The sequence below is a fragment of the Mustela erminea genome, chromosome 8 (genome assembly GCF_009829155.1).
Source record: "Mustela erminea isolate mMusErm1 chromosome 8, mMusErm1.Pri, whole genome shotgun sequence".
In the NCBI taxonomy this organism is placed as follows: Eukaryota; Metazoa; Chordata; class Mammalia; order Carnivora; family Mustelidae; genus Mustela; species Mustela erminea.
Genome location: NC_045621.1, coordinates 99,245,650 through 99,270,333, shown reverse-complemented (window position 1 = coordinate 99,270,333; position 24,684 = coordinate 99,245,650). Strand labels below are relative to the sequence as shown.

At 33.5% G+C, this 24,684-nt stretch overlaps 1 protein-coding gene across 4 annotated transcripts in view; it reads right to left on the bottom strand.

The window, feature by feature from the left end:
* The window catches only part of DPP10 (dipeptidyl peptidase like 10), a 1,361,251-nt gene that overhangs the window by 463,396 nt on the left and 873,171 nt on the right, over nucleotides 1-24,684 (bottom strand). For all 4 annotated transcript variants that reach the window (XM_032353837.1, XM_032353835.1, XM_032353834.1 and 1 more), the window contains one exon: nucleotides 13,659-13,754. In XM_032353837.1, the coding sequence (XP_032209728.1) occupies nucleotides 13,659-13,754 (96 nt within the window). The remainder of the gene's footprint in view (nucleotides 1-13,658; nucleotides 13,755-24,684) is intronic.

The following is a 24,684-nucleotide window of genomic DNA, read 5'->3' as shown; positions in this document are numbered from 1 at the left end:
CAAAGACACAGATTGAGTGAAAAGAAGGGCCATCTGTACCCCAATGTTCATAGCAGCAATGGCCACACTCGCCAAACTGTGGAAAGAATCAAGATGCCCTGCAACAGATTAATGGATAAAGAAGATGTGATCCATATATACTATGGAGTATTATGCCCCCATCAGAAAGGATGAATACCCAAGCTCTGTATCAACATGGACGGGACTGGAAGAGATTATGCTGAGTGAAATAAGTCAAGCAGAGGGAGTCAAGTATCATATGGCTTCACTTACTTGTGGAAGATAAGGAATAACATGGAGGAAATTGGGAGATGGAGAGAAGTGAGTTGGAGGAAATTGGACGGGGAGACAAACTATGAGACACTGTGGACTCAGAAACAGAGGGTTTTGGAAGGGAGGGGAGTGGGGGCTTGGGTGAGCCTGGTGGTGGATATTATGCAGGGCATGTATTACATGGAGCACTGGGTGTGGTGCATAAACAATGAATTCTGGAACACTGAAAAGAAATTTAAAAAAATAAAAAGAAAAAATACATAAATGTTATTTATTTATTTGAGAGAGAAAGAGAGAGAGAGAGAAAACACATGAGCACAGCAGGGGGAGAAGCAGACAGGGAGAAGGAGAAGCAGGCTGCAGGGCTTGATCCCAGGACCCCAGGATCATAACCTGAGCCTAAGGCAGACACTCAATAGAGTTAGCCACCCAGGCACCCCCAGATGCTCCCTCCTTTGCCCGTTAATAGAATTATCACTTGATTACATTATTTGATTGTTTGGTATAATATTTTTTGGTATTGAGTTGTATAAAGTTTTTATATATTTTGGATATTAACTCTACCTATGGGATATACAATTTGTAAATATCATCCCCCACTCAGTAGGCTGCCTTGTTGTTTTGTTGAGGTTTTCCTTTGTTGTGCAAACAACCTTGGTTTTCAGTGTAGTTCCAATAGTTTATTTTTGCTTTGTTTCTTTTGTCTGATGAGACATATCTAGAAAACGTTCCTATAGCCTATGTCAAAGAATTATTGCTTATGTTTTCTTCTAGAAACTTAATGATTTCAGGTCTCAGATTTACGTTTTTAACCTATTTTAAGCTTATTTTTGTGTATGGTTTAAGAAAGTGGTCAGGTTTCATTCTTTTGCATGAAGCTGTCCAGTTTTCCCAACTGCACTTATTGAAGAGACTATCCTCTCCTCATGTATATTCTTGTCTCCTTTGTTGTAGATTGACTTTATAAGTACAGGTTTATCTGGGATCTCTAATCTAAGTGTCTCTTTTTGTGCCAGTGCTGTACTGTTTTAATTACTACAGCTTTTTAATATATCTTAAAATTTGGGATTGTCATACCTCCAGTTAGTTCTTCTTTCTCAAGATTGTCTTGGCTATACAGGATCTTTTGTAGTTCCATACAAATTTCAGTATTACTTATTCTGTGAAAAATACTGTTGGTGTTTTGATAGGGAGTATATTTAATCTATAGACTGCTCTGGGTATCATGGACATTTTAACAATATCCATTGTTCTAGTCCATGAGCATGGAATTTCGATTTGTTTGTGTCACCTAAAATTTCTTTCATCAGTGCTTTATAGTTTTTGGATTATAGGTCTATCACTTCTTGGTTAAATTTATTCCTACATAATTTAATTTTTTTGGTGCAACTTAATTTTTTTAAAATTTCTCCTTCTACTTCATTATTACTATATAGGAGTACAACATATTTCTGTATATTAATTTTGTATTGTACAACTTTATTGAATTTATTTATTAGTTCTAGTACTATTTTTGGTCTTTAGGGTTTTCCACATATAGTATCACGTAATCTGCGAACAGTGAAAATTTTTCTTCTTCCATACCCATTTGGATGGTTCTTTTTTTTTTTTTTTTTTTTTGGTTTGATTGCTGCAGCTACAACTTGTAGTACATGTTGAAGAGCTGTGTGAACCTGAATAAATCACCTATTTGCTTTAAGCCTCAGTTTCTTCATTTATAAAATGAACATATTTCTACTTTGGGAACTATAAAATTAGATATAATAAATTAAAAATGCAAATCATGATTCCTGGCTACTATTAGAAGCCTCCTCCCCAAAACACAACTTTTATTATGATTTATCATTAACAATAAATTGATAAAGGCAGATATTATAACTTCACTTTTTGCATCCATACAGCATTATATAAAAATGACATTTCATTTTCATCAAAAACACAAAAATAGGCAAGAATAGAAAAGAAATAGATATAGACCTGGTAAATTTACTGTTACATGTAAACATAAGACATGACACCAAACCACTGTTTGAATGAAATATTTCAGTTGACTCAATGCTTATGTTTGAAATGACTTGCCATACAGAATATTAGCCACTTAATGATAACCAATATTTTATCTCTAGCAATTCTTCTCACTAAAGACTTTCTGAAATGTATCTTCATGTTAATACTTGTTTATTCAATACAAAATAATGGAACAGTTGATTGTGCTCTATGTAACCATCTCAATGGCCCACCCAAACTGACTACATGACCAAGCTGATTAAGTAAAAGCAGGCTTAGGAAGAAATGCATGTGTGCACTCACACACATACATACACACACAAAGGCAGAAAATGCGCTCAAGGAAAACAAGGTGAATACAAAGGTTAACATGTAAATCTAAGTTCTTATGGTTTGCTGCAAGACTTCTTTTTTGTCCGTTACAATGATATGAAATGATTACATTTTCTCAAAATCACCTAAAAATTCTAATCAAATTCAGTCAGATATGAGTCAAAGGAAATCTTCGCTTATTATTAGGTCTTTCCCTTAATACACTTTTCCTTAAGCTTTGATGTGTTTTTTCTTTAATATACAAACATTAATACATGTTAATAAATGTTAATTTAAAGGCAAAAAATTTACATGAAACATTTTTTTCTACTCCAATGTATCCTACCCAACATTGCGCATGAAGAGTATGTTCCAGCTAGAGCTCATCACTAATTTTGAACTGTGAAGAAGTGAAGAAAACCTCTGTCTACATTTACTCATCTGTGACAAAAAATTAATGTTCACTCTGACTGCCAAAGAAAGTTTTTCAAAGAAATGCAGATGAGTTACATGTGGAGATATCATAGAAAAGTAGAAAAGTAAATGTAAATCCTGATATACTATAAACTTATTAGGTGAAATTCCTGTCACCAACATCTCCAATCTTAATTCTAAGGAATATAAAATAGCTGATAATCATCAGAGCAACTTCAAATTCTTCTGTTTCAAAATGATGACCTAATAAAAGAGTAAAGTTAATTAAAATATAAAAAATACAGTAAAATGATAGTGCAAGTATGCGATTCTATGACAATTTTGAAGTGATCGACATTTTCACCATTGATTTTAAGGACACCGCGCACATGCGCGCGCGCGCACACACACACACACACACACACACAGCACTACTGTTCATTAATCCTACATATTATGGTAATTTTAATGATGTTGTCACAACACAGCCTTGTTCTCCCAGTGATGTCCTCTCACTTTTATGCTCATTTGGCCACTACATGGACACTGAACTTCATCTCTTCCAGAAAGACCATTCCAATTATTCTTAAGTTAAACCAATCTCTTACTTCCATTTTGTATGTGTTTTAATAATAATCCAGTAATTTATCACTGAATTTTCACATAGTTTCTAAATCCTCTAGGTAACTTAATTATATTTCATTTCTTGCAGACTTGTCAGTGGCACATGTATGTATTAGCATACTGTTAACACATTTAAGTGAAGACTATATCAAATAAAGTGGAAACAAACTGAGGGTTTTGGAGGTAAGGGAGTTGGGGGGATGGGTGAGCCTGGTGGTGGGTTTAAGGAGGGAAAGTACTGCATGGAGCTCTGGGTGTGGTGCATAAACAATGAATCTTGGAACACTGAAAAGTTAAATTAAATTTTAAAAAGTGATCTACTAATGACACGAAAAACAAACAAACTAACTAATAAATAAATAAATATCCTGTTTAGGAAAAAAAAAGTGAACGCAAAGAGAACAAAAAAAGTTCAAAACCCAAAATGTGCTAGTGTTTTTCGTCCATCACACCTGGACGTGTGGTGTAGAATTTGGACATGTGTTTTAAATTTGGGGGTAAAAAAGTTAATGAAACCTCATCATAATTTGTACTGAGTATTTCTCATAATGCTCGCTATCTCTACTTTCTGCCTGATCACAGACTATGATGACTAATTTCACTTCTTTAAACCCTAGTTATCATAGAAGACACTATACACAATGGGGAAAGAACTTCAATTTAATAATTTAATAATTTCCTAGGGCAAAAGAACCACACTTGTTCATCTTTATGCCCGTGTATCTATAAGAATTGTTGGCTATGCTCCATGAATAGGTCTTTAATGTAAAAGAGGACAGATGGAAAAATTACTGGAAAGATAGATGCCAACATCAAAAATGTCCATTAGTCTACATTTTTGTTGACAAGCTCAGTCTCTGAGCCTACAAAACCAAGACGAACCACAATTGTATGAAATGCCCTATGACTGTGAGAACTACTATTTATTTTACCACAAACCTTTCAAATGTCCATAGATCCCACTTGAAACAGACAAAAACCTGTACAGAGCATATACATGACTCAGTAATGCTTGTTGATGAACTTTAAACACAGCTCTTTCATCCCACTCAGACTTTTTCCCCCTGTTTTTATGAATCCAAACATAGTACTTAATCGAAAGTCTGGTTTCTCCTTCCAACTCCTTTTAAATTCTCTAAAGTAATCATTGTATTTCTAAAACACAGAAATATTGTCTTTCCAAAAAAATCTTCCCCCTGAAGTGTTAACACTGGATTTTGTGGATAAATGCTCATCCCAGTCTCTCTCTGGGTGTTTAGTATAAATTACGTCATTTTAAGACAAGCTGGAATTTTAAAATATTTCCTTAAAAAATATTTAGACTTATATTTCAAACCAAAATCTGAATACTTGTAGCTAGTATATAAGGTTGACATAGTGTGTGTTTTTTTTAATAGCAAATATTTTGACTTCAGGTACTTTAATGTAGGGTAATTTAAACTTTGGTTAAAAGCACGCTATGACATTTAAATCATACAGTGATAAAGAAAATATTTTTGGTAATTTAGAGATAAGAAAATATGTTTTAATGGTATATTTTTCTAAGTACTTCTTTAATTTTGGCAGGAAATGATCTACTCTTGATAGTAATTTATTTTGACATACATTACTCTAAAAGGATAACAATTAATTATACTTTAACCTAATTTTTCAATTATCTGAGCTATGAATCAGGAGCTAGGGATGTCATAATTTTAACAGCCCTTTATATGTTTTTATTACAGAGAGAAAAAAGAACATCAGTAAAATACAAGGAATATTCTATCCTGGTCTCTTGGAAATAGGGAGTAAAACTGCTAATAAAAGAATCAGCACACCTTAAGATAGTGCAAGTTGGATTCTGCCTGACTGAAATCATACATGGAATAAAACAAAACAAAACAAAGGAATAAGCAAACAAACAAAAGGCAGAATAAGACCTGAAAATACAGAGAACTGAGGGTTGCCAGAAGGGAGGGAGTGTGTAGGGAAACCAGGTGAAGGGGAGTGGGAGCTGTGGGCTTCCAGTTACAGGAATCCTGGCACAGGAGTGAAAAGCACAGCATCACGAATATGTCACTGATATCGCAGTAGTGTGGTACAGTGACAAATGGCAGCTGCACTTGTGTGAGCAGAGCGTAACATAGAGACTTGTCGAATCACCGTGTCATACACCTGAAATAATGTAACATGGTGTGTCAGCTATAATCAAATAAAAAATTAAAAACAAAAAAGACAGTCCAGCTCTGCTCTGAGAACATTCCTCTTTTCCCAGGCTCAGTAACAACCCTATGCTTCTCTCTGTACTTCTCTCTCTCATGTTGGTCTTGGGGCAACAAGACCTCCCTGTGTTGCAGGTCTACCACAGATGAGACGGTGCTCCTAGTGTCCTTCACATCTTTGCGGGCTCCACACTCCCCAGTGCCTGTCAGACAGCCTGGGCATTCATCATTTTAGGTTACATCTCTAACTTGCTTTCTTAATGTATTTTCTTAAGATTTTATTTATGTATTTGAGAGAGAGAGCACGAGCAAGAGGGAGAGGGAGAAGGAGAATCTGAAGTGGGACTCGATCCCATGACACTGATCATGACCTGAGCCAGGGCCAAGAGTCTGATGCTTAACCTGCTGAGCCACCCAAGAGCCCTCTACCTCATTTCCAAATAATAAACAATTACTGTGAATAGTGACAAAATAAATATTTAGTGAGCCGAAAGTACTTACATTTTAATAAGAATTTTACTAATTCTTTACATGTAAGAGAAGTAACAACATATTTATTGCATATTTTGAAAAGACAAAAAAGAAGAAAAAATTAAGAAGAGTAACTCATAATCACTCCATCAGAGAGGACTTAATATGTTAACATAATTTAATTCTGATATCACATTCTTTGCATCTACATATGTACATGCATGTGGATGTACTGGTATATAATTCTATATGACTGTAATTCTATATTCAGCAATTTTCACTTAACATTTTATTCTGAGCTGTTCTAATGTCATCAGCTTTTTTTTCCCCATAAGATCAGTTTTATAATTTTCCATTAAACAGATGTATAATTTTCCATTAAACAGATGGAAAACTAGATGAAGATAAATTACCTAACCATATACCTACTTTTGCACATGTACTATATATTATTTTGTCCTTATATATTATAATAAAAACATAAATTATCCCCCCAAACCTCATAGTCATGAGTTCAATTTTACCATTTTTTATTATCACCTTGATTGATGCATATAATTTTTTTAAGAGAATAAAAAGTAAGACAAAAAAGTTAAAATTCTGACAGGGAGGACTGGGAGTGAGAATGCTGTCAGCATTGTAACTAGCTCCCTATGTACCAAAAAATCCAAAAGCTTCTGCAACACAGTGAATGGATAGACAAAAATTCTAGCATGATAAAATAGTGCCAAACAAAAAATAACAAACAAGATTCATTTGTTTGATTCCCCCAATTATGAGTTCTCTTTTTATTATAAATATTATCAATATTATTTCCATAATTTGCTTTACTTATCATGAAGAATACAACATTCAATATCCCAGATCCTGTTCATCAGGATGAGAGGGCCATTTACAAAGAAATATTAGGTATTAACAGCATCTCTAAAAGTGGTTATCAGGATTCTGACCACGGAAGGCTTCAGACCTTCCCCTTTTACTTACATATTTTCTTATTTTTTTTTTTATTTTGTCCATCAGGATGAGAGGGCCATTTACAAAGAAATATTAGGTATTAACAGCATCTCTAAAAGTGGTTATCAGGATTCTGACCACGGAAGGCTTCAGACCTTCCCCTTTTACTTACATATTTTCTTATTTTTTTTTTATTTTGTCTTTACCTTTGTTATCTTTGCTTTTTACATATTTTGCTTATTTAATTTTTGCTATGCTTCTACATATAAGAACTATTACCCCCAGTTTAAATGAAAACAAAGTAAGACAAAATACAAACATTAGTAGGCTTTAAAAAATTGTTGAGAGACCCAGGTTTGTCTCATTTTAGTGACTTTCCTATATTAATATGTCACTTTGTCACACATCATTTAAAAGGTAGCAGGTTTACATATCTGGTTTTGGATATTACCTTGGGAGATGACTTGAATGGTGCCAACACTGTCCAATAAAGTCATGATTAAATCCAGAACCTCAGACATCCCAACTAGCCATTTAAAAAAAAAAAAAAAAGTGCAACAGCTCACATGCTGTACAGACACTGGGAAGGACAGGTTGATATAGAACAGAGAAAAGTCTATGCATATCATGAGAGAAGGAACTGAAATTAATCCTCTACTGTTTGTGGATCAAGGGGTCCACCCATATATAGGAAAATATAGTGGTGTGTCCCATTATACTAACTAAACCACTTACTGAGTAGGAGATGAGTCTAGGCAAGGTGCTAATTCCTGGGGTGACTCAAACATGAACATGATGCAGGTTCCATTCCCCAGGGCCTTCTGTCTCTCTGAGCTGATGTTGGCAAACCACAGACAGCTGGCAAAGTATTGGTCACTGGTCAACAATGGGACAAGTTTAATTGAGAGTACACATTTAGAAAATCTGGAAGCAATTTCACATCACTGCAAGTCCAAATACATAAGTGGACTAATCTCACTGAGCAGCTGAACTAGTGGGTGAGCCAGTAACAGACTAGCTGTACACAACAGAATCTCATTACCTGATGCTATAATTTAACATTTGTTTGCCTATTATAACCCAGATGTATTTAAAATCCAAGATCTACTTTTAACAAAAGATGATTTAAATGATCTATACTATGCAGGATAAATTTTGAAACTGGCTAGTGGTAAAGAGTGGAACTTACCAAGTTATCTCATGATTCGTTATGGGTAAAAGCTCAAAATGAATATTCAGAGATCACCAAAATTGCTTTAAAGTCTTTGCTTTCCATTATTATGATCCTCATTTTGGAGGATCATAATTGATTTCTCTTCTACATGATTATTATTAAAACAAAAAACAGAAATAATCAAGATAAAGGTTGTCCTCGATGAGCAATGCTATCATCAGTCTAACCTAGATTATTTAATTTAAAAAGAAGGAAGCAAGCTAATTTATTACATTAAAACTTTAAATTGTGATATGCCAGTGCCTCTTCAAAATATGAGAAGAGGCATTTAATATTTGTTTAATTCTGATTTAGGAATAACAAAAAGTTAGAGGTATAATAGTAATACTCTCCCAAAGTAATATTTGAAATTCCTTCTTTAATTCCAATATTATGTTTGTACTTATATTTTTGAGATATAATTTTAGAACACTTGATTGCAATAAGATGAAATTTGAGGTTGTATTTGAATATCTAGTTACCTTTTATTCACTTATTTACTTTTATTGTACTTTTCAAAAGTATTCATTCATGCTAAAATGGAAATGACACTGAACAACATGGATTTGAATTATTTGGGTCCATTTATATGCAGATTTTTGGTACATTACTGTACAGTAAGTATTTTTTCTCTTCCTTATGATTTTCTAAAGAATATTTTCTTTTCTTGGGGTGCCTGGGTGGCTCAATGGGTTAAGCCTCTGCCTTTGGCTCAGATCATGATCTCAGGGTCCTGGGATCGAGCCACGCATCGGGCTTTCTGCTCAGCAGGGAGCTTGCTTCCCCCTCTCTCTCTGCCTGCCTTTCTGCCTACTTGTGATCTCTATCTGTCAAATAAATACACTTGAGTTTAGCCAAAAGGCTGAGAAGTGATGTCTGTCAAATAAATAAATGAAATCTTTAAAAAAAAAAAAAGAGTATTTTCTTTTCTCTTGTTTATTTTTCCATTTTCCATTTTTTATTTTTAATTTTTAATCTAAGTTTCCATTTTAATTCCAGATTGGTAACATACAGTGTAGTATTATTTTCAGGTGTAAAGTATAGTAATTTAACAGTTCCATACATAACCCATAACTCATCATGACAAGCACAGTCCTTAATCCCCCATCACCTGTTTAACCCATTCCCTAACCCCCTACCCTCTGATAACCATCAGTTTGTTCTCTGAGGTTAAGAGTCTGTTTCTTGTCTTGTCTATCTTAATTTTTCCCTTTGCTTGTTTATTGTGGTTCTTAAATTCTAGATCATTTTATATGAATACAGTATAACAGGTATAAAGTATAAAATACATATTAATCAATGGTTTATGTTATCAGAAAGGCATCCGGTCAATAGGAAGCTATTAGTAGATAAGTCTCTGGGGAGTCAGAAGTTACATATGAATTTTCAACTGTGCGGGATGGTTGGTGCCCCTAACCTTCTGCTGTTCAAAAGTCAAAGGAAAAAAAATGAATTAAATTTAAAAATAGTGATCTTTCACAACAGTTTTAGAAGCACTGTCTTAGAGGAGATTAGGTATATTAAAATTATAACTGAGGTATAAATTTCAATATGGTGAGTCAAACCTTAGGGTTTAGAGGAAGGTAATGTTCCTTACAGCTAGTAGGACAAATAGTCACTGACTTTGTACCTGGGCATCAGGTTTCAAGCTGGATAACATCTGGGCTTTCCTACTGAGGAAGGGATTCCAGAGGGAGAAAATAGCGTGGGCGAAGGCAAAGAGTCAAGAAAGCTTCTGAGCTTACGAAGAACATCAAGAAGTTCAATGTGCCTAAAACATGATGTAAAGCTGACAAATAGGAAAGAGGCCGAGCTTAATTCTGAGAGGCTTGCTACAAAGGGAGGACTGAAATTTATTCAACTGGCAAAGGGGTTCCTCTGATGGCGTTTTGAAAAGTGCATTAACAGTTTTCAGCGGGGCTTTATAAAATTGTATTTGACAGGAGACTGATGGAGGGATTGGTTGGAGACCCATGTGACTAAAGAAAGGGGAGGGCATTATTTTTTCTAATTAGTTATAAAAATTACATAAACATATACTTTGTTAGAGAAAATTTAGGGAAAAAAAAAAGTAATGGCAGAAGACCAAAAAAAAAAACCCAAAAAAACAAAACAAAAAAACAACAACAACAAAAAACAGGCCAAAATCCAGCCATCTGGACATATTCACTGGTACACAATACAGATAGTGTGATGTCACATGCCATAAACACTGTTTTGAAGACCTCTTTGTTCACTTTTTATAATATGAACATGTTAATAAATACATTTATATATATTTCCTTTCGTGACCACATAAGTTAACATTATATGGATATACCCAGGAAAAGGACATTCCTGTAATACTAAAGATGAAAGGATTAATAGCAATGAAATCTAAAACAATGAGATTATTAAAGTAGTTGGCACATGTGTTAGAGGCTGGGAACAACATCTCAGAGTTGAACAATGAAAGAGGGTAAGTTTTACACTTAAACATAGTCACAAAGTCAGTAAATCAGGGGCCATCTCTTATCAGCTGTGTTTTTGGATATATATTTTTGCTGAAGTCTCAGTTTTCTGGGGTTAATAATTTTAACTTTACATGCTATTCGTAAAATATGGATAAAAAGCATCTCACACAAAACTTAACACAGAAGGTTAACCCAGAAGGCCCCCAATTAATGTTGGGTCTTTCTTTGATGATTGATTGATCATCAAATGTATGTGGGGAGATGAATAATGTTACCAAAGATGGATTTCCAGGTTTCAAGGTGACATAACTAGGAAGATGATGCTATAAAAATGGAGATTTCAAGGATATGAGCAGATTTGGGGGAAGGCAGCTGTTAAGCTAACCATGAACATGAGCACCCATCCAAGGCTGCAATGACATTCACAGATATATTAGTTGAGAAACAGCATAATGAACGACATTACTGCACTACATCCTAGACTTGCCAGGGCCATGTCGACTCCCTCCTTCTCCTTGACCAGTAATGCATTAAGTGTTCCTAGGTGACCTCCAAGAATTAAATGAAGCTTCCAAATGAGCTCAGCTTTGACTCTTTCAAGCCACTTATATAAAGATGACCTAGTGAGACATCTCATAAAAAAAAAGATGACATTTCACCCTTAGATATAATCTGTGATAATGAGGCCAAGGTCACACATTTTATCCACATAGCTCCCACTGTATTTTCTGGCTATGTGAGGAATGTGTAAATAGGCCATGTATCTAATGATTGCCAGAAAGGAGATCTTAGTTGGATAAGAGAAATGAATGAACACAAATCTACTGCTCTACTTGAAAAGCAAGCCACGGCACAAATCCACTAACAGTGAGTCCATTTCTTCAGTGGTATCTGTGAGGACTGCATGCGTCTGAAAGCTTAGAGTGTGTTTAACCTTGTTTCAAAGATTCTTTTTATGCCAAATCATTTCAGAAATATTTTAGGTGTTAGGTTTTACTTAGAGTTTAATAACAATACTCTAGCTTTGTCTGAGGATATTTTCTCAACATCAGGTTTACCAGTGATTGGAAAAGAAATGATGAAAAAAGTGATGAAAATGATTAACCACAAATACACTATGTTGGTATCCTGCAAAGGGTTAAAGTGGAATGTGTGTCCTAGATATTGAAATGTGGCTTAATTTAGCAAGTAGTTCACCATAAGTATCTGTACAGGCTTTTGGCATTTCAATATGAAAGTGTCAGTTATACACAGGAGTAAATGCCTCTTTGAATAGTCTGAGCTCGCCTGAGAAGGATGATGAAGCCCATGATTTTTTATTGCTTTCCAAAGTCAAAGACTACACAAATTTCTACAGTTTGGCCAAAATTATGGTAAATAAAACAGAATGTTCCTGACCAGTTCAAATCTAATGACTCCCGATTTTTTCCACAATTTTTATGCCACCTCCTTTAATAGAAAATAGAAATGCTAGCAAGTACGAAGATGATTTTAAAATTAAAAGCAGGGGAAGGATTTGTGAGAAATCCATCTAATGTTAATGACGTACCTCTTTATTAGCCCTCCTTAGTCATAGTGCTCTTCTGAACCAAACATAGGGTACATCTAAAGTAATCATAGTGCAAGGCAACAGGATGGCAAATCCCAAGTTAATGAATAATTCAAAATAAAATTTTACAAAGAAATAAATAAAACGCTGTCTTGTTTTCTGTATCTATAATACCATCCCCATGATACACACTCATCTTCCAACCAATTTTAACTGAAACTTGAGTTTACCTAAAAATAACACTGGATTTCAATTAAATACATTCATTCATTTATTCAAATCTTGAGTGCCTGCTGATCTCCAAGAACTGTATCAGTGCTAGGTAAACAAGTATGATTTGGCCTCTGCCCTCAAAAATTAAGTTACATTCTTTTTATAGCTTCCACAAATTATCATTTGATTTGCAGGCATAAATGCACTTAATTAGAATATTAGAGAAGAAAGATGGACTGGATGTGAGATGATCTTTATTACATAAAAAGGCAAAGATCCTTTTTATCTGTCATACAAATAATCTACTCTATGCCTTGCAAACAAGCAAAGTTATTATGTCTAAATAAAGTGAAGGGCAAAGATTAACAGCTATCTAACAACAGTGATTCGTATGGAAAGGCAAATTGGAATCCTCAAGGAAAGGAAACATGACTTCCTTTTTACCCGCACATTTCTTATGATTAGATTATCCAGTAACTTCTCCTATTACCTTTCATTAAGTTAAACCCAAGTCCATGGAGCCATTTGTAGCTTTTATTTTTGGTTGTTTCTTTTTTAATCTAAATGCTTTTTAAAAACTTTTGATAATGATAAAATCAGAAAAGAAAATTAATCCAACTGCCAAATTTGAAGCACTTACATATACAGTCTCCCCAAATCTAGACTTCTATACCAGTAAGAATGACCCAGAGAAATGTTGAGATTTAACATATGCTTGAAAAGCCACAGAACTTGTGATCATGAAGAACAGCAGAGATAGAACAGTCAATCTAAAACTTGGAGAATAATTTGATTGATGACCTATCTTAGGAACTGGTTTTCTCTCACAAGAGCCAAGGTATTAATTTCTGATTAAGTAGTATATCGGTATATGTAATCACTGATTAAAATACCATTTTAATTAAAAATACCATTATTTACTTTATTTACTTTAATTTTAATGACGTGAAATTCAAAATAAATGGAGCACATACCATTGATCCACCGAGCTTCTGGGTCATGAAGCACAAAGTCTCTCCTGAAGAGGTCTTCTAAAGACAATTTAGTTTCTGATGAATTTGTGAGTTCATCTAAAATGAAGCAAATCTTAGATTAGACACTTATCTCATGTTAGTTTTTATAACTAATGCATTCTAAAAATTGGACTATTTTGTTACAAGGTTATGTTAATTAGAAGACAATATAAAGTAGTTATCATCACACGGACTTTGGCATTTGAAGCTTTTCGTTTCATGAAGTTTTTCAAAATATTAAGTTGTTTTAAATATTAGATCTGTCTTCATCTAGCACAAATTTAATAGATCGATCCCTTGTTAGGTAGTGATATAATATAAAAGAAGTTAAGAGTTCCTGTTTTGCATTGTGCCCACATATTTTTTAGGGTTTAATCATAATCCAGCTCATTACTTTCTAAAATGACTTTGACATATTCTCCTAAAGCTAAATTTGTATTTTCATTGTAAACACCAAAGATGAGAGAGTTGAGGGTCCTTGATATAAACGATAAGGAAAACTTCCCAACTCAGAAGGAAGTTCACCAAATAACAGAATGGATACCAAGTTCCACCAAATAATTACCAGCAAATACTAAAATAGATTGAGAAGTTAAACACAAAAATTCAAATACAATTCAAGAATATTAATAAAAAGTATACGTTTATGTAAGCCCCTGACATAAAAACTATTTAAACTCCCCTTTTTAGTTCAAGAGCCTAAGAAATGGAAAGATAATATGTTTGAAGTACCAAAATATGGCATAACAAACGTGTTTTTGATACAAGAGGCTATAAAAAGTTAGCAGTATTTCATTTTCTTTTCAATAGCATTTTTATTTACTGTATAAAATCATCTTTGTTACCTTTCAACAGTGACCTTCACTCTGGCTGAAAATAAAATGTCAAAGATATATACTAACCTCATTAGATATTGTTTTTTAAAGGTTCAGCACTTATTGCAGTGAGAGCTTTGTTTCTTCCAGCTGAAAAGCTGGGGTAAAGAATCAATAACTTCAAATGCAATTTCCTCTGACATGAATCAACCACATATTTAACCCACAAAATAACTGCTAAGAAACAACTGAAAAAAAAAAATGCTACTAATGGTGATAGAACCGTATGATCCCAAGGCTAGAAGAAGGCATCGTGATCATATATGGATTTTTAAAACAAAATGCTCCATTTGAGATTCCAACACATTAAAATTGGAACTTACTTTATTCATTCAACAAATACTGGACCTTTAATTTTCAAAATTTCAAAATTTTAAATGAAGTATTAAGTTCCTGGAGACATATCTAGGATCTGCCCTGAGGGATTCACACTTGCAAAACAAAAGAGCAAATGCTAAATGTCAGAATGAGGATACAGAGTATTGCAGAAGTTCAAAGAAATGAAGGGAAATGTCTTGCAAAAGGCATCAGAGAAGGCCTCATCATAAATAAAATGACGAACTCTCATCCGTTGCTGGAGGGAATACAAAGTGTTAAAGCCACTTTGGAAGGCAAGTAAGAGTTTTCTCACAAAACTAAATACACAATCCAGCATTTGTGCTTTGTGGTATTTACCCAGATGAACTGAAAACCTATGTTCACACAAAACTCTGGGTATGAACTTCACTCATAACTGCCAAAACTTGGAAGGAACCAAGATGTCCCTCAGGAGGTGAATCAATAAACAAACTGTGATATATCCAGATAACAGAATATTATGTAGTGATAAAAAATGAGCCATCAACTATGACAACATATGGAGAAAACTCAAATGCCTACAACTAGGTAAAAGAAGACAATTCAAAAAGACTATATACTATATGATTTCAACTATGTAATATTCTGAAAAATGGAAACTATGGAGACACTAAAAATAGATGAGTGTTTGCCAGGGGTTGTGGGGCAGAGTGGGGAAGGAAACAGGCAGGGCACAGAAGATTTCTAAATCAGTAAATCTACGCTGTATGATCTATAATGGTAGATATGAGTAATTACACCCTTGTCTAAACCAGGGCACCTGGGTAGCTCAGTCCATTAAGCACCTGACTCTCAATTTCAGCTCAGGTCATGACCTCAGTGTTGCAAGACTGAGCCTTGCGTTGGGCTCCAAGCTTAGCAGAGTCCACTTGAGATTCTTAGTCTCTCTTTCTCCCTCTGCTCCTCCCCCAGCTCTCTCTCTCTCAAATAAATAAAATCTTTAAAATATTAAAAAATATATATATATGTATGTTTGTGTGTATGTGTGTATTTTTTTTTACAAGGATTTTGTTGTTGTTCCTAGGTAAATTTGGCATATTTTGTCTACTATATATTTTATTATACAGATTTCACACGTATTTTATTACTACATCCTTTATAATGCAGATATAGCTATAAATGTTAATATAAGAAATATCTTATAAGGCAAGTATACCATATCAAATAATCTTATTTTCAAGAAATATTTCAAATTATGTATCAGTAATTCTCAAACATATCTTCCTTTATATGGGCTTTAAAATAATATTTTAACCTATCAAATGGAGAATCTTAAAATTGTAGTACATATGCACACTGAATTGAAAAACTTTAGCCATTTAGTAATATTAAAGTTTTTCACTCAGAACTATTTATACACTCACATTTTGTACATTTATTAGATCACATCTTCTGTTTTTTATATAAATCCTCTACTTTTCCTATTATATTTATTCCTAATGATACATAGTTTACTATTATCATGAACAGAATATTTATCATTCTTACTTTAATACTATATATTCTAGATATATAAGGTTTTCAATATTACATATTATAGATATATAAGGATTTCACAGATTCACAGATGTACAAAATAATACAGAAAGAAAATCCTTTATATACTTCATTCAGTTTCTCTTAAATATATGCAACCTCTTTCATAATGAATATCACAAAAAGAAATTGATATTTATACAAAGCTATTCAGATTACAATTTTACGTGTTCAATTTTACATTTCGTGTGTGTGTGTGGGTGTGTCTGGGTGATTTTATTATATATGATGAGCAACTGTCAAGAAACAGAATAACTGTGTCACCAGGACGGAACTGTACTTTTATTACCATAGCCTCCCTCTGCAGCCATTGGCAAACACTGATCTATTTTCCATCTCTGTAATTTTGTTATTTCCATCTCCATAATTTTGTTATTTGTTATACTATGTAAAAAGGATAATACAACATGCAACCTTTGGAAATGGGCCTTTTTTCTCACTGTGGTTATAATTTGCATTTCCCAAATAGCTAATAAATATCTTTTTATGTGAATATTTGTAAACAGTATATTTCCTTCAGTGAAATGTCTATTCATGCCATTTGCCCATATCTAATTAGATTACTTTTGTTTGTGTGTTTGTTGGTTTACCAATTGAATTAGAAAGTTCTTTATTCTAGATACAAATCATTTCCCAGATATTCAATTTCAAATACTTTTTCAAAACCGTTGTGGTCTAGTTCATCAATTTGTCCTTTTATAAATCGTGTTTTTGCTGTCAAAACCAAAAGCTCTTTACCCACTCTGGGATCTTGCAGATTTTCTCCTATTTTTTTTTTTTTTTCTAACAGGGTGATAGTTCTATATTTTGTATGTAAGTCCTTGATGCATTTTGAGTTACTTTTCGAATATGGTTTGAGGATCATTTGAGATTCATATTTTATTTAAAATTTCTTCTATTTGATGCCCAATTTCACTAGCACCATTTATTAAAAAGCATTTATTTCATTTTAGTGAATTATTCCATTATGCTGAATGCCAGAAACAATGTTGAATAATAATGGTGGTAATGACACACCTGTCCTTTTTTCTACAATGGCAGCATCTTCAATATTTCATTATAGAATAAGATATTTTCTTTCTAGAATTTTGGTAAGGAATATCATTCATAGAAAGTATTTTTATTTCTATGTCAGAGTTTTTATTTGAAATTACTATATCATCATGCAACTTCAGCCTCTTTCATACAAACATATTTTTCTTCCTTTAATGTATTGCTATAAAAACTGTATAAATGAAATTTCTATTTCCAGCCAACTTCTTTCTTTATAACAAAGCCTAATTGGTCAAGTGAATTATTACTGTTTTATACTGCTAGATTAATTGCAAAATCTTTACTTAAATGTTTAGATCTGTGTTGATGAACAAAATGACATGATTCATTTTTCATTTTGCATTATACTGATCAGTTAACATTTTAATATTTAAATATTTTATTTTAATATTCATATTTATTTAAATTAGCATTTAATTTTAATATAATGATTTAAATTCTTAAATTATTAGTAAATTATTTATTTTTATTTATTTTATTATATTATTTATATTTAAATATTAAATATCATGTTTATTTATATTTATTTATTATTAAATTGTTTATTTATATATTTAAATATTGTGAATTATAATAATTATAATTATATAATTATAATAAAATATTGTTAATTTATTTATATTTATTTGAATATTTCTTGTAATTCGCCATAATTTAATATATTTAAAAAGAAGATTTTTTTTCTTTTAACTCCAATTTACCTGGAATTGATTTTAAAATCAACCCATCAAAGGGCGCCTGGCTGGCTCAGTGGGTTAAAGACTCAGCCTTCAGCTCAGGTCATGATCCCAGGATCCTGGGATTGAGCCCCACATTGGGCTCTCTGCTCAGCAGGGAGCCTGCTTCCCTTTCTCTCTCTCTCTACCTGCCTCTCTGCCTACTTGTGATCTCTGTCAAATAAATAAATAAAATCTTAAAAAAATTAAAAAATGAAAAAAAATAAAATCAACCCATCAAAGTAATTCAAATTATTATAATTCATCTTCCTTTTAAACAATAATCAGAGAGAGAGAGACATATATGTGATTTAAGAATTAATTTCTTTGGTTTCATTCATTACTGAGAGAACAAGCTATATACTTTATTCTTTTTTCTTTCTTTTCCCCTTTATTTCTTTCTTCATTCCTTTCTTTAAATTTGTCTTAGCTCCTGGGCACTAAAGTTTCTTGAATTTTTCAGTCCTGGAATAAAGAATTCTTCTGCCTATATATAATGAGTAACTAAGCTTCTCATTTAATACCCTCCCAAGCTGGCTTCTCTCCTCTATCTCCTGTCTCTTCATATCTCATCATAATCTTTTGGGGTGTTCATCCTTTGCAATTAATCTTCCATTTTCCAAATGCCCTCCCAATCCTATTGGGCATGTTCATCCCACAGGGAAGGCCCAGTGAGATTAAAAGTGACAAAGTTTACATGGTTAGTAAGAGGCAGGACTGAAATGGAACCTGCATCTCTCTGACTTATTAAACTCCAATGTCTCTCAAATGAAGTTTTCTCTCCTCATCCTCTTTCAGACCATATCAATTAGGTCTTTTTAAAAACGACAATATACAATTTATATATGTTATTTTAAGAATATTCTTGCTATCTTTTAGCCACAAGAACCCTTCTCCAAATCAAAATTCAGCTCCTCAGCATCCCCTCCTCAGATCTTACTAGCATTCCTTTCTGGTTCAACCTGCCCAAGAAAGTCCCATTGCCATGGTCTTTCTTTTTTCTCACAGCACTCACTAAGAAGTAGGGCTTTATTGCTTTGTTTTGTTTTCTTCAAGAAAATGGCCTGTAACCTATCAGGAAAATCCCAAATTAAACCTCTGCTCACTGCTGGGAGCTGTTTCACCTGCTCAGTAGCATTCAAGCATTCCCTGTCACACTTCATCAGCAAATATAAACCACATTAGAACCTCATTTTGTAGGAACTGAATTTATGCTAGAATCATCTGGAAATATATATATATATATATATATATATATATATATATATATATATTCTAATCTGGAGAAATCTTATTATTTGATACATTTTTAACAACTTTCTCTGTATTTCAACACAAAGGCCACACTTAACAACAAAGGCTCATGGACACCATTCATCCCAAATCCATTCACATTGAATGCAGAGAAGATAGGTCAGAGGGAAAGTGGTAACAGAGTATAAAGGATTTTAAGAGATGAACCCCCTCATGTACAGTACCTTTCTTACAAATCTTCCTAAGAGGAAATTCTGAAACACTATCTATTCCCTAATATAACAAAATATTACTTATTTAATATCCATCTCTCTTGGGGTGCCTGAGGGTCTCAGCTGGTTAAGCTTCCAACTCTTAGTTTTGGCCCTTCTTTCCCTCTCTAAAAAATAAAATAAAATAAAATAATAAAAATTTAAAAAATTTAAAAAAAATAAAGAAAGAAAAGAAATAGGCACAGGTTGTACTAGGACACATCTTTTTTTTTTGTTTCAATAATATGTCCTTTCATTCTTCAAATTTACGTTATGAACCAATTATTCAACTGGGAATTAGTAAACCTTTATTCTTTTTCTTGGTGATAAATTAAGAAACATTAGAGAGAGTTTGGGATTGTGTATCTGATCTCAAATGACAAACACTTTGACATTTAGTCTGCTGTATAATGTTTCAACATCCTAGTGAAAGAAAAGAATGGGGAAAAAAGATGGAAAATAAGAAGGCAACTAATGACACAGCAGTTAGATAATAAAACAAAACTTCATGGTCTGTTGACTGGTTGAGAAATGTTCAAGCAACAAATATTTTGAATAGGTCTGGGATTTAGCCATGACTATCAGATACGAAGGAGTGGGAAATGTATTATCATTTCAGTGAATTTTAAAAATTCATCAATGTTTATTTTTTTTATTTTTTAAAAAAGATCTTATTTATTTGACAGACAGAGATCACAAGTAGGCAGAGAGGCAGGCAGAGAGAGAGGAAGGGAAACAGGCTCCCCACTGAGCAGAGAGCCGGATGCAGGGCTCGATCCCAGGACCCTGAGATCATGACCTGAGCCGAAGCAGAGGCTTTAACCCACTGAGCCACCCAGGCGCCCCATCAATGTTTAAAATAGAAATAAAATAAAATAGAAATTGGGGCACCTGGGTGGCTCAGAGGGTTAAAGCCTCTGCCTTCGGCTCAGGTCATGATCCCAGGGTTCTGGGATCGAGCCCCGCATCGGGCTCTCTCCTTGGTGGGGAGCCTGCTTCCTCCTCTCTCTCTCTGCCTGCCTCTCTGCCTACTTGTGATCTCTGTCTGTCAAATAAATAAATAAAATCTTTAAAAAAAAAATAGAAATGTGCTAGAAGAGTAGCTTGCACTAACACTAAACAGGTAACAACCTCCTGTAAAAGTAGATAGAGATTTAAACATTGCAGTGGGCAATGGAGGAGGTGGTATAGTGGGCATCAGGAGAGAGGACAGAATCACGTGAACAGAAGGGGAAATGGTGTTGTACTTCTTGTGGAAAATTCTAACTAGCTGATTAGATATATTTTATTAGTGTTTTAACAGGAAATTATTTCAAATAGGAATTAAATTAAGAAATATTTCTGAACCTCTGATGTCAAGAGTAAACTAGATAAAAAGTAACACAGTTAGTTTCTATAAAGAGAAACAAAGAACTGAAAGTCAGAAATTAGTTTTTCTTCAGTTCAATACTAAAGAACTTTCTTTTTTCTTCTAAGATTATGCAATCAACTTATTTCAAAAGGCCATTTAAAAGCAAGATTGGATTTTTGGAAGAAAGCACAAAAATACCAGTAACAGTCTATGATCTTAAAAGACAGATTAGAGCAGAAAAAAGAACATGGAATGAATTATTTAATGTCAGTTCTGTCACTGAATTCATGTTGCCAAAGCTGAACATTTTAGCTAAGATTCTATATCTTGTAACCATTTAACAAATGATTACCATTGCCAATTTTTTTTAGTACAGTTGACATACAATGTTACATAAGTTTCAGACATACAACTTAGTGAATTGGCAAGTTTATATATTATAAGCTATGTTCACCACAAGTGTAGCTACTACCATCTGTCCCTTTACATTCCCATTACGATATCCCTGACTGCATTCCTTATGTTGTGCTTTTTATTCCTAGGACTTATTCATACAATTACTGGAAGCCTATTTCTCCCATTCCCCTTTACCTATTTTACCCAACCCCAAATCCTCTGTTCCCTTCTCCTCTTGTGATTTTTGTTATACCATGCATGTTATTAGATTTTTGTGCTGCTCTTCATTATTATAACAATAACCATAGTGTCTTTTTTGGCTAAAAAATACTTAGCCTTTTACCAGCAGTTATTAATTATTATAGGTTTTCAGATATAGTATGTATACATACACACACACACACACACACACACACATATCAGAGAGGTATCTCATATTTAACTGCAATCTAACCAGAAATATGCTACCCAGTACCTTATTAGTTATAATGAGAGGTGGATTTTTTTAATGAAAATTTGATTGATTATTTGATTTAGAGAGAGCATGAGTCAGGAGAGGGGTAGAGGAAGAGACTCCACCCCAAGTGTGCAACTGGACACAGGACTCGCTCTTAAGATCCTGAGATCATGACGGGAGCTGAAATCGAGAGTTGGACATTTAACTGAATAAGTTATCCAGGTACACCCCTATTTATTTTTTAAAGAAATTAGCAAATATATGGAAATCATTAGGCAAAATATTCAGTTTACTAAAAGTCATTTTCATTATTATCATTAAAACATCAAAATGTATAAGTCAATATGAAGCAGCTTTAAATTTTTCAATTTCAGAACCACAAAGAAATGTTTTTTTGTTCTTCTGGAACATCCCTGTCTTTCACTCTTGTTTTAAGCCAAATGTTCCAAGATCTATGAATGTAAATCTCAGATTTACCCTACCAGAAACTCAGTATTTGAGTTTCTTCTTGTAATTAACTAAAAAAAAAAAAGGTAAAGTGTAAAAATCACTCTAAAGTCTCTTTTTGGAAGAAGGACATTTGACTATGTTGAATCTATAAGGCCAAAAATATGAATCACACAAATAATAAATTATTTCTCTTTTCAATGAAGGAAATTTCAAGCAGCTTGTCACGTAGTATTGTTGTGACCATCAATTCAGCCATTCAAGCAGAAGTACAAAAAGAATTAGTGCATCACATAACATCTGTTTTATAGTCCCAGAAAAACACCCTTGTTCCTTCTGGCATGTCGGGAATTTACTTTTGTATCTCTTTCTTTTGCCTTTTTTTACTCTCGTATCTTGCTGCAATAGCTAAATTTCTTGAACAAAGAGGCCAGTCTTCCTCATCAATTTTACTGCCTACAACTACTTTTGATTCAGATTAACCCAGTTTCTTATAAACTCTATTAATATATACCCTTCTAATACAATTTATTCCCTAAATCAGATTATTTTCCACTGAACATTTGTTCCTTCCTAAGTATATTTCTGGCACGTGGTATTTATATCAAAAGCCATATTTCAATTATAAAAATGCATATTAAAAATCAGCTATGTGAAAAGTTACCAAATTATGACCAAAGCTGGGTCTATACTGAATAGAATCCAACAGGACAGCTGGTAAATAAGGTATCCTATATTTATCCATGTGTCTCCTTCTTCCCCTTCCCCACTCTGGTCCCTTTTCACCATACATGGGGAGAACTTTTAGGAATTTTACATTGAATATGAAATAATGAAATGTGGATTACCAGAGGTTTGCCTCCTGTAACCCTTTCATCTTCTCTAAGGTTCCCAACACACGGGTATGGACCTATACTCCCATCTCTGTTCTCACACAAGAACAAGTAACAGTGCTGAAATAACAGAGATTGCATCAGAGCTAGGAGGTCATATGCTAATTCTAGTTCAACCCTTAGCTAGCACATATGCCCATGACAATTTCACTTAGTCTGTTTACACATCAGTTTCCTCTTTGTAGAGAGAAAAATTCTGACCAAAATCACACCACCGCCTGCTGTATTCCAGAAACTACTATAAACTCTCTCAGGACAAAACTGGAGGGGGAAGGACAGGGGTTATGTGGTCAGAACTCCACAACCATAACAGCTCTACTTTACCATATTTTTGACCTCTTCATATATAATTTTATTGGAAATACCATGCACACACACTGGTATGCGTGAGCACACATGCTCATGCACACACACACACACACACATACAATGGTCTAGCAGTAGGATCCCCTCACTTCTATTATATGTTAGACAACTTCCCCTTGTTTTCAGCAGAGACTCTAGGTGCTCATCAAAGAAAGAATGTATTTTCAGGTTCTGAAGGACTTATTAAATTCTACCTCAAACTTGTCATCTCTTGAATAAATAAATCAAGAGCTTTAGGATTTACTCATAGGTTTAATTAGTCAAATTAGTCAATTATTCAAAATGCTAATCATTCTCAAACCTCTTTTTGAGGCCTTTCTCAAATTAACATCTCCTGGATTTGAGTAGAAAAGCTAAATATGAGAAATATACTTGCACAAAGTCTTTTCACATGGTGAGAAAATTATGCAATGATGCAGACACATGCACACTCTGGAATGATGCCTTTTTCCTTATTTTTTTTTTTTTTTTTACCTTAAAGTGCTATGGTTCTGCTTTGAGCCTTTGAGTTCTTATTTAGCCGTGTTCCTCCCTCAGGTACACTGTTTGTTTCAATTACATTACCATTAGCAAATTTTTGGTTCCTATCTTTAGTACCCTATAGCTCAGGTTTACAGAGTATATATAGTTTGTGAAAACTACCAAAGAGGGGTCCTACACTCAAAATTATATTCACAATAATATTACAACATTATCTTCCTTTTACACTGGGTTGAAATTTTCACCCTTGGTACAAAACAATGGTGTATGAAATTCAGAGCACTTTATTGTGAGCCAACACTATTATGTCTATATGCTCTCAATTAAAAAAAAAAATTTCACTCAAGAACTTCCTTGATACAACTATAAAATATAAAAATTGTATTAAATATCAATACTTAAATCTTTTAATATCTGTGTAAAATCTGTTTAAAATCTGAAGTACACTCAAACAAAATCAAAACCCCTTGTACCGTATACCAACACGATCATCTTCTCAAGGAAAAACACCTTGGCAGCTAGTTATGAACTGAATTAACCACCTTTTTTTTTTTC